Source organism: Cervus elaphus, chromosome 28, assembly GCF_910594005.1.
Source record: "Cervus elaphus chromosome 28, mCerEla1.1, whole genome shotgun sequence".
NCBI lineage: Eukaryota > Metazoa > Chordata > Mammalia > Artiodactyla > Cervidae > Cervus > Cervus elaphus.
The window spans coordinates 18,690,110-18,702,951 of NC_057842.1; the positions used below are offsets into that span (position 1 = coordinate 18,690,110).

Here is a 12,842-nt window from a genome sequence, read left to right on the forward strand (position 1 = left end):
AATAAAACAAAAGTAGGTGTTTTTGTGGGATTCCCTTGCTTTCTGTATAATCCAACTAATGTTGGCAATTTGATTTCTCGTTCCTCTGCCTTTTGTAAACTCAGCTTGTATATCTGAAAGTTCTCAGTTCACGTATTGTTGAAGCCTAGCTTGAAGAATATTGAACATTACCTTGTTAGCATGTGAAATGAGTGTAGCTGTATGGTAGTTTGAGCACTCTTTGGCATTGCTTTTCTTTGGGATTAGAATGAAAACTGACCTTTTCCAGTCCTGTGGACATTGCTGAGTTTTCCATATTTGCTGGCTTGTTGGAGTGCAGCACTTCGACAGCATCATTTTTAAGGATTTGAAATAGCTCAATTGGAATTCCGTCACCTCAACTAGCTTTGTTCATAGTGATACTTCCTAAGGCCCACTTGACTTTGCATTCCAGGATGTCCGGCTCTAGGTGAGTGATCACACCATCGTGATTATCTGGGTCATTAAGACCTTTTTTGTACAATGCTTCAGTGTATTCTTGCCACCTCTTCTTAGTCTCTTCTCCTTCTGTTAGGTCCCTACTGTTTCTGTCCTTTATCGTGCCCATCTTTGCATTAAATGTTTCCTGGGTATCTCTAATTTTCTTGCAGAGATCTCTAGTCTCCCATTCTATTATTTTCCTCTATTTCTTTACATTGTTCACTTAACAAGACTTTCTTCTCTCTCCTTGCTGTTCTTGCTGTGTGTTGTTGGATATATTTTTCCCTTTCTTCCTTGCCTTTTGCTTGTTCTCTTTTCTCAGCTATTTGTAAAGTCTCCTCAGACAACCACTTTGCCTTCTTGCTTTTCTCTTCTTGGGGATGATTTTGGTCACTGCTTTCCGTACAGTGTTATGAACCTCCATCCATAGTTCTTCAGACACTCTTTCCACCAGATCTAATCCCTTGAATCTATTCATCACCTCCACTGTATAATCATAAGGGATTTGATTTAAGTTCTACCTGAAAGGTCTAGTTGTTTTCTTTGCAATAAGGAGTTCACTTTGGACTCTTTTCTTGATTATGAGGGCTATTTCAGTTCTTCTAAGGCATTCTTGCCCACAGTAGTAGATACAGTGGTCATCTGAATTAAATGCCTGTTCCTGTCCAGTTTAGTTCACTGATACCTAAAATGTTGATCTTCATCTTGATTCATGGTCCTAACATTCCAGGTTCCTATGCAGTATTCTTTACAGCATCGGACTTTATTTTCACCCCGAGGCATATCCACAACTTTGTGTCATTTCCATTTGGCCCATCCTCTTTATTCTTTCTGGAGCTATTTCTGCGCTCTTTCTCAGTAGCATATTGAACACTTTCTGACCTGGGGGGCTCATCTCCAGGTGTCATATCTTTTTTTGCCTTTTCATACTGTTCATGGGGTTTTTGAGGCAAGAATATTGGAGTGATTTGTCATTCCCTCCTCCAGTGGATGTCATTTTTTCAGAACTCTCCATCATGACCTGTTCATCCTCGGTGGCCCCGCACAGCACGGCTCATAGCTTCATTGAGTTATGCAAGTACCTTCACCACGACAAGGCTATGATCCATGAAGGGAATGCTATGAATAAAGCATCACTTTTGATGTTAACTTTGATGTTCACTTGATGCAGGTAGTGATTATCAGATTTCTTGCTGTTAGTCACATTTTTCTGTAGTTGACTCTTGGGAGGTGAGTTACAAGTTCTGTCTCTCAAAGGCAGGGGTTTGTATATGTATTATTTGGAATTCTGTAAGGAAGATGTGTCCCTTCTCCCCATTTATTTATTTATTCAGTTATTTATATCATGAATATTTTATTAGGGGATTATAATTCAGTACTGTTATCATTTATTTTTGCGAAAATTGTCCCACTTTTGGTGATTGGTAGGTTCTTTTAGGTTGCTCCTGAATCCTTTTGAAATTTCCCATCCTTTTTTTTTAAAACGCCTTCTTGCTTTCTGGCCCTGCAGAATACTCCAGACTTACCTTGTATTTTTCCTGCCTCATCCTAGAATCAGTCATTTCTCCTGGGAGCTCTGGCTCCTTGTATTGGAGAATGGTATTCAGAAAATAAAATCTGACTGTAAGTGTGCTTGTTGCTACTGGGATATCACTTGTAGACTTTCTCTGAGGACAGACCTTTAGCTCTTCTAGCCCGTGGAACAGGGTCTCTATATTTGTTTCTGTATCTATTCATCTGTATGTGTATCAAATAAATATAAGTTCATACTGATACCTCTTGCTCTAACCTAGCACCACTAGAATGAACAGTTCATTCTAGCTCTCCTCTCTTATTTATAACTTCTTTTTCTGAAAGAAAAACCTTGCTCCTATTATCTACTATTTATTTATGTATATCATACATGTAAAGAGGTTTCAGATTTGCTCCTGATGACTTCTTTCCACCTACTTCATAATATTTTTGGTTGTAAACTCATATTTTGTTGAATTTTTTTTGAGGCATTGATGTTTTAGTTTTTTAGAGAAGATTTATATTTGATTCTGCTAGTCATTTAGGGGTTTTGGTACTTACATTTTAGCCTTTACAGTTTTTTACTGTGGGAAAATATACACAGCATAAAATTTATTATTTTAACTGTTTATAAATATATAAATGTAAATTGGCATTAAGTACATTCATAATGTTGTGCAACTATCACCACTATCCATTTCTCTAACTTTTTCATCATCCCAGACAAAAGCTCAGTACCCATTAAAAAATAACTCTACATTCTCTTTTCCTTTCAGCCCCTGGGAACCTCTATTCTACTTGCTCTCTGAATTTGCCTATTTTAGATATATCATATAAATAGAAACATACAATATTCCTCCTTCTGTGTCTGGCATGATTAAAATGAAAGTGAAAGTTGCTTAGTCGTGTCTGACTCTTTGCGACCCCATGGACTTGTAGCCTGCCAGGCTCGTCTGTCCATGGAATTCTCCAGGCATGAATACTGGAGTGGGTAGCCGTTCTCTTCTCCAGGGGATCTTCCCACCCCAGGGATTGAACCTAGGTTTCCTGCATTGCAGGTGTATTCTTTACCAGTTGAGCTACCAGAGAAGCCCCATGAGTTCAAATGGATAAAGCATTTTACTCCTGTTTTCAAGGTTCATCCATGTTGTAGCATGTCAGAATTCATATCTTTATAATTAAAAAAATAATCCTCTATATGTGTATTTGTGAACACAGCATGTTTTGTTTATCCATTCATCTGCTGATGCACATGTGGGTTGTTTCCACCTTCTGACTTTTGTGCATAATACTGCTGTGAACTTTGGTGACAAGTTTTAGAGTCCATGGTCTCAGTTGTTTTGGGGTATATTTCTAGAAGTAGGATCACTGATCATAGAGTAGTTCTATGTTTAACTTTCTGAGGAACTGCCAGGTGTTTTCCACAATGGCCGCACCATTTTATATTCCAACAGGTAATGCATAAGAGTTCCAGTTTCTCCACATCCTCACCAACACTTATGTTTTCCATGTAAAAAAATAGCCATCCTAACGAATGTGAAATAGTATCTCATTATACTTTTGCTTTGCACTTTCCTAACATCTTTGTGATATTGTGCATCTTTTCCATTTTAAGTAGGGGCTTTTCTGGGCCATATAGGCTATGAGACTATTTTAATTATGGACTCTTCTGGACCATGTAGGTTATGAAAATTCTGGTCCCAAACCTGTGTAACTGTGAGCTGGTGTTGAGGTATTCCCTAAACATGAAGCCGAGGTACTCTTTATTTGTCTTTGCATGAATTCATAGTCGCTCAGTCGTGTCCAGCTCTTTATGACCCTTTGTACTGTAGCCCGCCAGGTTTCTCTGTCCATGGGATTTCCCAGGGAAGAACACTGGAGTGGGTTGCCATTTTCTTCCTCTAGGGGATCTTGCCGACCCAGGGATCAAACACGTGTCTCCTGCATTGCTGGTGGATTCTTTACCTGCTGAACCATCAGGGAAGCTCTGTTTGTCTTTAGTTCAATCCCGGAACCCTGAACCAACAGCATGATGTCATAATTATCCTCCCATCTCTTTCTTCAGTAAGTTGTTTTTTTTTTTTTTTCTGCACTAGTTCAGCCAGTTGGATTGTTGCCCTTCTGGTCTTCATTCTGACCTTTCATCTTGCTGGGTCCCCAGAACTGATCTTCCCAAGCTCTAGGCCTCAGGTTTTTGTTGCTGCTAAGTCACTTCAGTCGTGTCCGACTCTATGCAACCCCATAGACAGCAGCCCACCAGGCTCCCCCGTCCCTGGGATTCTCCAGGCAAGAATACTGGAGTGGGTTGCCATTTCCTTCTCCAATGCATGAAAGTGAAAAATGAAAGTGAAGTTGCTCAGTCGTGTCCGACTCTTAGCAACCCCATGGAGCCTACCAGGCTCCTCCATCCATGGGATTTTCCAGGCAAGAGTACTGGAGTGGGGTGCCATTGCCTTCTCTGCAGGTTTTTGTTCTGTGGCTCCAAAACAAACGCCACCTTCAGAACTTCATTTATTTCTCAGGTTCCCACTTTCTAGTTGTTTATGGCTTCAGGATATTTCAGGCATGCATTTATATGATTTTAATCTCATAGTTAAGCATGTTTGGTGTGCTGATTTGGAGAGGTTTTTTGAACATTGAGCTCTCCCTGATGCTAACCCCAAAAACCTTGGTTTGTTTCTTTTCTGTTAAAATGCAGAGACGGTTGACTGAGGTAGCAAAAAGGCTGGTGGTCTGGATTTAGTTCTCATAAATAAGGCAAGCAAATTAAGTTACTAATTTCTAGAACCAGTGATCAAATATGGAGATACAGGGGTGATTTTTATGTATTTCATACATATTCATGTGTTCCTGTCCACAGTTTTTTAAAAATATTTTACTGAATTTGAGCTTTTTTTCTGTAGCACATTCACACATATGGACAAGTGTAAATTAGCAAAAACAGATTTTAATGTGTTCTTTTTCTCTTAGAGGCAGTAGGCAAAAGACAAAAGAAAATCTTGACTAAGCAAAGAGTTTGGCAAATGCTCAATTTTATTTTATATTGAATAGCTCTGTTAATGAATACTTATCTGAGTTTGTTTTTATTTCAGCTTTGGCTAGATCAGAATGTAAACGAGATGGAGGTTTTAAAAATAATTGGAGCTTTGATCATGGAGAAGAAAGTGAAGGAGATACAGATAAAGAGTAAGAATTTTTTTTACCCCCTCAGATATTTTATAAGAATGAAACTTTTCATTAGAAAAACAATTTATATTCCATAGAAATATTTTTAAGAGTATGATATTCTTAAGAAAACATTGACTTACAGTACATTAAGGAAAGAAAAAGCAATTCTCTTATTGGTAAATAATTATGTGGTTATATTTCTTCATCTTTTGCAATGTATAAATATGTACATATTATACATGTAATCTTATAATTAAAAGTTGACCATATTGTGGATTTCCTATTAAAGATATTGTTTTTTTTAATATGGCACTCTGTTCAGGTAGTGATAAGAAATGCCACCACTTATCAGGACTGAATGAACCCAGATTATGGTTCCTGAGATTTGTAAGAAATTCCTTACGATTCCTTACGAAATTTGTAAGAAAGTTTAGTGTCTGTCTTTGCAGTTGAAACTCCGCCCCCCCGCCCTGACCCTGTCCCCAACCATGTTCGTCATAGATTGCTACCAGAGAAAACAGAAACCCTATAAATGATAAACACAGATGTTGACCCAGACAGAAGTTAAGTGAAGCGTTCATTATACTTTGTTAATGTACTTGGAGTGACTGTTACAAATTTTTTAATTGCTTTCATACAACCTTTTGCATGTCATGAGATTTGTATGACAAATTTAGCATTGCTGTTAGTTTCTTAGTTGTTGATCTGGCTTCTGCTGGCCAGAACAAATAGCAAATTAAGAGACGCATAAATATATACACTTAAGTTCTACCAAAACTACAGATATTTTTTGGAAGTTTTATGCAAGAAGTCATTCAAAGTATATTGGCTGAGTATTGTAGGTGCTTCCCTTCTGTCTGGGCAACAGCTCCATTCATCATTACCACTTTAGGTGCCTTCTGTGAGATGTTGAATTTGAAGTTAAGTTTTATTTGAAGGAGAACTTTGAACCAGTAAGTTTCTCACTCAAAATTGGCATTTTATGGTCTTTCTTTTTGTTTCTGATTATTTTTTATTACAGATGTTTGTTACTTAGGTGTTGTTTTGACAAATTGGCATTAAATCGGAAATTGAGTAGACCACCTTTAAATGTTAAGAAATATACCACTTTTTAAACATTTTTGTAAAATGTTTGTAGGAGAGCATTTAAAAAGTTAAGTTGTATACAAGCAATATTGAAACATTTTACATCTTTATTATAATAGCCAAGATTTTAACTAAAAACAGTTATAGCAGAGTTGTCTTCAGGATTTATTTTTACTTTATTTGATAGAATATTTGTCATGATTATATAAAAATGTGTCTTTTAAGGTGCTCCCTGTTCTGTATGCTTCATTTATAAATTACAGTTGGTTTATCATTGTGTTCAGATTAACATGAACTGTTAATAGATACATTATTCTGGCCTTTTAGAATCTGAGGTCAGTAATTCTCAGTGAAGGCTTGATATTTCTCAGGATGGTAGAGGTATAACTATTTTATTGGGTTAATACCATTGGAATTACTTTTTTTTCATCAACTAAGATTTTCTTAATGGTATGTTTCTTTACTTATGTTTTATTTTTGAGTCCTTTCCCCCTAATTTAAAATCCAAGACAGAAAGGAAAAAGGAGTGAAAGTAGATGAAATCCATAGTTAGGATGAAAACAAAAACTATGCGTTCGTTTATGGCAGAGGTCAATAAACAATGGCCAGTGGGCCCAGTCTGCCCATCATTGGATTTTGTTGTAGTTTCATCGGAGCACAGTCACACATTTAGTCTGTGGCTGCTTTCATACTTCAGTTGCAAAGCAAAGATGAGTAGTGGCTTAATAGGCCATATAGCTTGCAAAATTCTAAAATATTTAGTCTCTGGCCCTTTACAGAAAGTTTGCTGATCTCTGTATTAGGTGAACGAGGAGAATAAAACTTTGAATTTAATGTATGAGTTGTAATTGTCACTTAAGACTTTTTTCCCCTTATTTTCTATGTAGTGAGGCAAATCTACTCAGTGTAGATGAAGATGAGGATTCTGAAACCTCCAAAAGGAAAAAGGCAAGTGTTGCTTTTTAATTTCTTTTTTTTAGGTTATATACTAAAAACTAATACATCAGAAGATTTCTATTTTAGATTGTAAGTCCAAGCCACCCACTTTCCCATCCCAGAGGCAAATGGCATTCCTAGCTTCTTGTTTATCTCATCAGAAATATTTTATTTATCACAAAGAAAATCTGTATTCTCATCCCACTTTCTTACTCTTTCTCCACCAGTAGTATATTGTACACACTGCTTGTAATCTTACTTTGTAAAATTAATATATCTTAAGAGACCAACCATAAGAGTCCATTAAAATCACCCTCATTCTTTTCAGTTGGAGAAGGCAATGGCACCCCACTCCAGTACTCTTGCCTGGAAAATCCCATGGCTGGAGGAGCCTGGTGGACTGCAGTCCATGGGGTCCCTGAGAGTCGGACACGACTGAGCAACTTCACTTTCACTTTTCATTTTCATGCGATTGAGAAGGAAATGGCAACCCACTCCAGTGTTCTTGCCTGGAGAATCCCAGGGATGGCGGAGCCTGGTGGGCTGCCATCTGTGGGGCCACACAGAGTCGGACACGACTGAAGCGACTTAGCAGCAGCAGCATTCTTTTCAGTAGGTGCATAGTATTCCAGTGTATGATCCACTGCTGTTATCCAACACCAACATATGGAAAGATCTATCAACTTTCTTCCCCCACTTAAAATAATGTTGCATAAACTAGCCTCTATAGGGGTTACTTTGCACATTTATCAGCGTATCTGCAGGATAAATTTCTAGAAGTAGAGCTGATATATAAGGACAGGTACATTTCTGATTTTGTTATACCTGATTTAGACTTTTACCAGCAATGTCAGAGCATGCCTGTTTCCTCACACTTTAGCAATATTATCATCCTTTTGATCTTTGCAATAAAATATAGCATCTCAGTGTAGTCCTACTTTGTATTTCTTTTGAGTGTGATTTGAATATCTCACTCATAATATGTATAGTCCATTTATTTCCCTTTTGATAATTGTTACTTGATATCTTCTGCCCATTTTTCCATTTAGTCTTTGGAATACTATTGATTTGTAGAAATTCTTTTTATGTTGCGTCTAAAACACACATTTTCCCACATTGTTGACATCTCTGAAATCTAACTGGATGCCTCTTGTTGAGTCAAAAATGTTTTGTACATTAGTATAGACAGTAATAATGTATCTTATAACGGTTTCTTAGATTTGACAAAGTAGTGGTATTTTAGAGAAGCTAGCCCACTGCTGTGCTACTAATAATAGTTATTAGTAATTTAAACTAGTTTTTTTCCGCTAATTTTTTGTCTTCACTTTTGGTGGTTATTGCCTCGGAGAAAAGATATTTTCTTACATTGTCAAATACAGCACTATTTTTCTTTCATAGCTTTTGGGTTGAGTGTCTTGGTTCCTAATGATGTTAATTTAGTAACTTACTTGCTGTATCCTTTTAGACAAATTGTTTCACAATATCAATACAAAATATAGTTGCTAATAAAATGATTTAAAGTCTTTTTGTTTTATTTCCTTGTTGGTGGCATATCTCACTAGGTTTATCCCACTAAAAAGTGTGTATTTAAATTACTCTGTTTTAAAGACACTTGAAATTATTTTTTCTTGGTTTGTAATTCTACCAGTTGGGTGAGAGTTATGCTGATTTATTTATTTAAACTTTTTTTTTGTTGCTTTGAGGATTTGCTTTTTTAAAAATGTTTTGAATTTAATGTATTTTATAATTATGCAAAAGATGTTTTCATGGTTCCAAAGTCAAATCTGCAAAGAAAGTTTATTCAGAGAAGTCTCGCTTTTGTCCTGATTCCCTCTTTTCCCTTCTCTTTTACCCATGGGTGACCTGCTTTAAATATTATATGGCTTAGCCTTCTGTTTTTTTTTTTTTTTTTTTAACTTTAGAATATGCCACCCTTCTTGAAGAAACTCTCCACATTGTTTGGTAGCTTGGTTTTTTACTTGGTAGTGTAGTCTGTAAGGTCACTCCACAGCAAAGTATTTTGATATCTTTATCATTTGTTTTATTGCTAGATAGGGGCTTCCTTCATAGCTCAGTTGGCAATGCAGGAGACCCTGGTATGATTCCTGGGCTAACCCAGAGAAGATCTTCCCAAGAAGATCTGCTGGAGAAGGCTCTATAGTATTGCTACTTATTGCTATGTAGTAATCCAGTGAATAGATGTACTATAGATATACAGATATTCAGTTGATAAGCAGAGGTTCTTCTCAGTCTTGGTTTTTGATTTGGGAGGTTTGGCTTGGCTGGTAAAGAATCCACCTGCAATGCGGGAGACCTGGGTTCGATCCCTGGGTTGGGAAGATTCCCTGGAGAAGGGAAAGGCTATACACTCCAGCATTCTGGCCTGGAGAATTCCATGGACTACATTATATAGTCCTTGGAGTTGCAAAGAGTCAGACATGACTGAGCCACTTTGATTTTTTTTTTTTCCTTGCAGATACCCTGCCCCCCCTTTTTAAAATAAAGTATTTACCTTGTTACACGTTTTTGAAGATGTACATGTTGATATTTTAAAAATAAAATTTACACGACACTATGTATCCTGTGATCTCTAAAGATAGTTCAGATCTGATATCCATCATCATCTATTTTAAAAATACATGTACAACAACATTGCAAATTCAACTATATTTCAATTTAAAAAAACTCTGAAAATATGTATGCCATCTCCTCTTTAACAGTTTTGCTTTTTTCTCTCAGTCTTAGTTGAGGCCTATAGGATCTTTGGTCTTCATTGTTGCATGGTGGATCTTTAGTTGCGGCATGTGAACTCTTAGTTGCAGCATGTGGGATCTAGTTCCCTCACCACGGGTTAAACCTGGGCTCCCTAAGTTGTGAGCGTGGAGTCTTAGCCACTGGACCAGCAGGGAAGTCCCTATATATGTATTTTAACTTCATATGATATATTTTTATGCAATTGAAAATATTTTAATTACTCTATCATACTTTATAGATATATATTTACTGAATAAAAAGATATATACGTTTACTGAAATTTAATATTTAGTGATCTTGCCACTAAAAGTTGTTAAGTATTCATTTTTTACTGGACCAAGTTATGTTTCTAATTACTAATAAACATGTAATTTATCATTGTTAAACCTATTGTATAGAGTTATATTGGAAATGTATTTCTTTTTTTTTTGGAAATGTATTTCTTAAAATGGATGGCGTTGCTGTTTTCTTTCCTTATTCATTTAGTTTATGTATTCATAAATACTAATTGCTATGCTGTAACTTCCAACAGTAATTTTATGGTTTTTTTAGATCAAAGTACTGAGAAATCTTGGTCGCATAATAGATGGATATAGTGATAATTGCTATAGCATTTATCACTCAGTTCTTTCCTTTTGAATTAAATGGCAGAAATCACATAGCAGAAACTTCCTTGGTGGTCCAGTGGTTAAGACTCCTTGCAATGCAGGGATTCCGGTTCATTCCCCAGTTGGGAAGCTAGGACCCCCAGGTGATATGGGGCAGCTAAGCCTGCATGATGCAACAGACAGCTTGTGTCGTAACTGCTGAGCCTGAGTGCTCAGAGGCTGCCAGTTCCAGAATTCTGCTGGAATCCTGTGCACTGCGGTGAAGAACCAGCGCAGCCAAAAAAAAAGAAATCACATAGCAATGTGATGGAAGTTTGAAACTTAACATAGTCTGTAATCCAGTCTTTAGATTTGTTGTCCTTCTGAATTTGGGGGAAATATATTTAAAAAAAGGCTTTATCAATACTTAATGTGTAGCTAGTAGTTATACTTGTTACTTTTGTTTTAACCAGATGATCTCAGAAATAACTGAAAATATTGACATCTTGCTCATTAATTGGCCTTTGCCCATATGGTTTTTAAAATATTTTGTTTTTGTATATTTTCTTAAATTTTGGAACTGCATATTTAGCTCCTGTGATCTCTGGAAAATGCTTCCACATTACTTACTTGACAAGGCTGATCCATAGTATAGCCAGTCAGTTAAATCAGAAATATTATTGATCTGTAATAAGTAGATTTTTTTTCTGTTTTTATTTCAAATATACATGTTAGTTTCCCTCCTCATGATGACATTTTACCATGGAATTCTAGTAGAAAAATACAGCCTTGGTTTTGACCTGAATTTTTCACCTGGTTGTAATAAATGTGTACAAATTTCAATTTTTTTGGGGGGTGGGGAAGGGCTTTCTTTTCGTTTTCACATGATTTTTTTTCTTTGAGGCAATGCTTTTCTTGATAATAACTAAAGTAGAGATATAAAGTCATTAAATGAAAATTTTCATCACTTTTGCTTTTCCATTTTGCATTATATATTAAATAGTTATATTAAGAAAATCCTAATTTGGTCCAGAATACTGTTTTTAACAGAAATATATATAAAACAGGGAAAGATAGGAAACTCTACTATAGTGCCAAAAGAGGTTCCAGATACCAGTATTTAGAAATGTTCTTTTCATGAGGTTTTTAGACTCTTAATGTAAGTGAGAATTATGTCTTTTGTAAAGTGGAAGAAGTTTACTGTGAAAGTGAAGATGGGAAAGGAGATATTACATGATGCCTTTTCTACAGATAGGTTTTAAAGTAAATCAATTTTAAGAAAGTGTTAAAGTGGTTGTTGTTGTTCAGTCACTAAGTCGTGTCCAAACTTTTTTGCGACCCAGTGGACTGCAGCACGCCAGGCTTCCCTGCCCTTCACTATCTCCTGGAGTTTGCTCAAATTCACTGAGTCGGTGATGCCATCTGACCATCTCATCCTCTGTTGCCCCCTTTGCCTTCATTCTTACCCAGCATCAGGGTCTTTTTCAATGAGTCACCTTTTTGTGTTAGGCTGCTGAAATATTGGAGCTTCAGCTTCAGCATTAGTTGTTTCAATGAATATTCAGGACTGATTTCCTTTAGGACTTGACTGGTTTGACCTTGCTGTCCAGGGGACTCTCAAGAGTCTTCTGCAGCACCACAGTTAAGAAGCAGCAGTTCTTTGGCGCTCAGCCTTCTTTATGGTCCAAGTCTCACATCTGTATATGACTACTGGAAAAACCGTAACTTTGACTATACGGACCTTTGTTGGCAAAGTGATGTCTCTGCTTTTTAATATGCTGTCTAGGTTTGCATCGCGTTCCTTCCAAGGAGCAAGCATCTTTTAATTTCATAGCTGCAGTTACTGTCTGCAGTTATTTTGGAGCCCAAGAAAATAAAATCTGTCACTGTTTCCACTTTTTCTCCTTCTGTTTTACATGAAGTGATGGGATTGGATGCCATGATCTTCAGTTTTTGAATGTTGAGTTTTAAGCTAGCTTTTTCACTCTTCACTTTCATCAAGAGGCTCTTTAGTTCTTCTCTTCCTGCCATAAGGGTGGTGTCCTCTGCACATCTAGGGTTATTGATATTCCTTCCGGCAATCTTCATTCCAGCTTGTGCTTCATCCAGCCCAGCATTTCGCATGATGTACTCTGCATATAAGTTAAATAAGCAGGGTGACAATATACAGCCTTGACGTACTCCTTTCCAAATTTGGAACCAGTCCATTATTCCATGTCCAGTTCTAACTGTTGCTTCTTAATCTGCATACGGGTTTCTCAGGAGACAGATAAGGTGGTCTGGTATTCCCATCTCTTTGAGAATTTTCCGGTTTGTTTGATCCACAGAGTCAACGGCATT

The 12,842-nt window shown here is 36.7% G+C and overlaps 1 protein-coding gene across 8 annotated transcripts in view; it reads left to right on the forward strand.

Moving 5' to 3' along the window:
* SENP6 (SUMO specific peptidase 6) overlaps window positions 1–12,842 on the forward strand; it is a 133,056-nt gene that overhangs the window by 27,110 nt on the left and 93,104 nt on the right. For 4 of the 8 annotated variants that reach the window (XM_043890382.1, XM_043890383.1, XM_043890384.1 and 1 more), the window contains exons 2-3: window positions 5,064–5,157; window positions 7,113–7,173. In XM_043890382.1, coding sequence (XP_043746317.1) covers window positions 5,064–5,157; window positions 7,113–7,173 — 155 coding nt within the window. Of the gene's footprint in view, window positions 1–3,876; window positions 4,036–5,063; window positions 5,158–5,328; window positions 6,093–7,112; window positions 7,174–12,842 lie in introns of those variants that run through there. The other 4 variants (XM_043890386.1, XM_043890388.1, XM_043890389.1 and 1 more) reach the window with 2 other exon arrangements.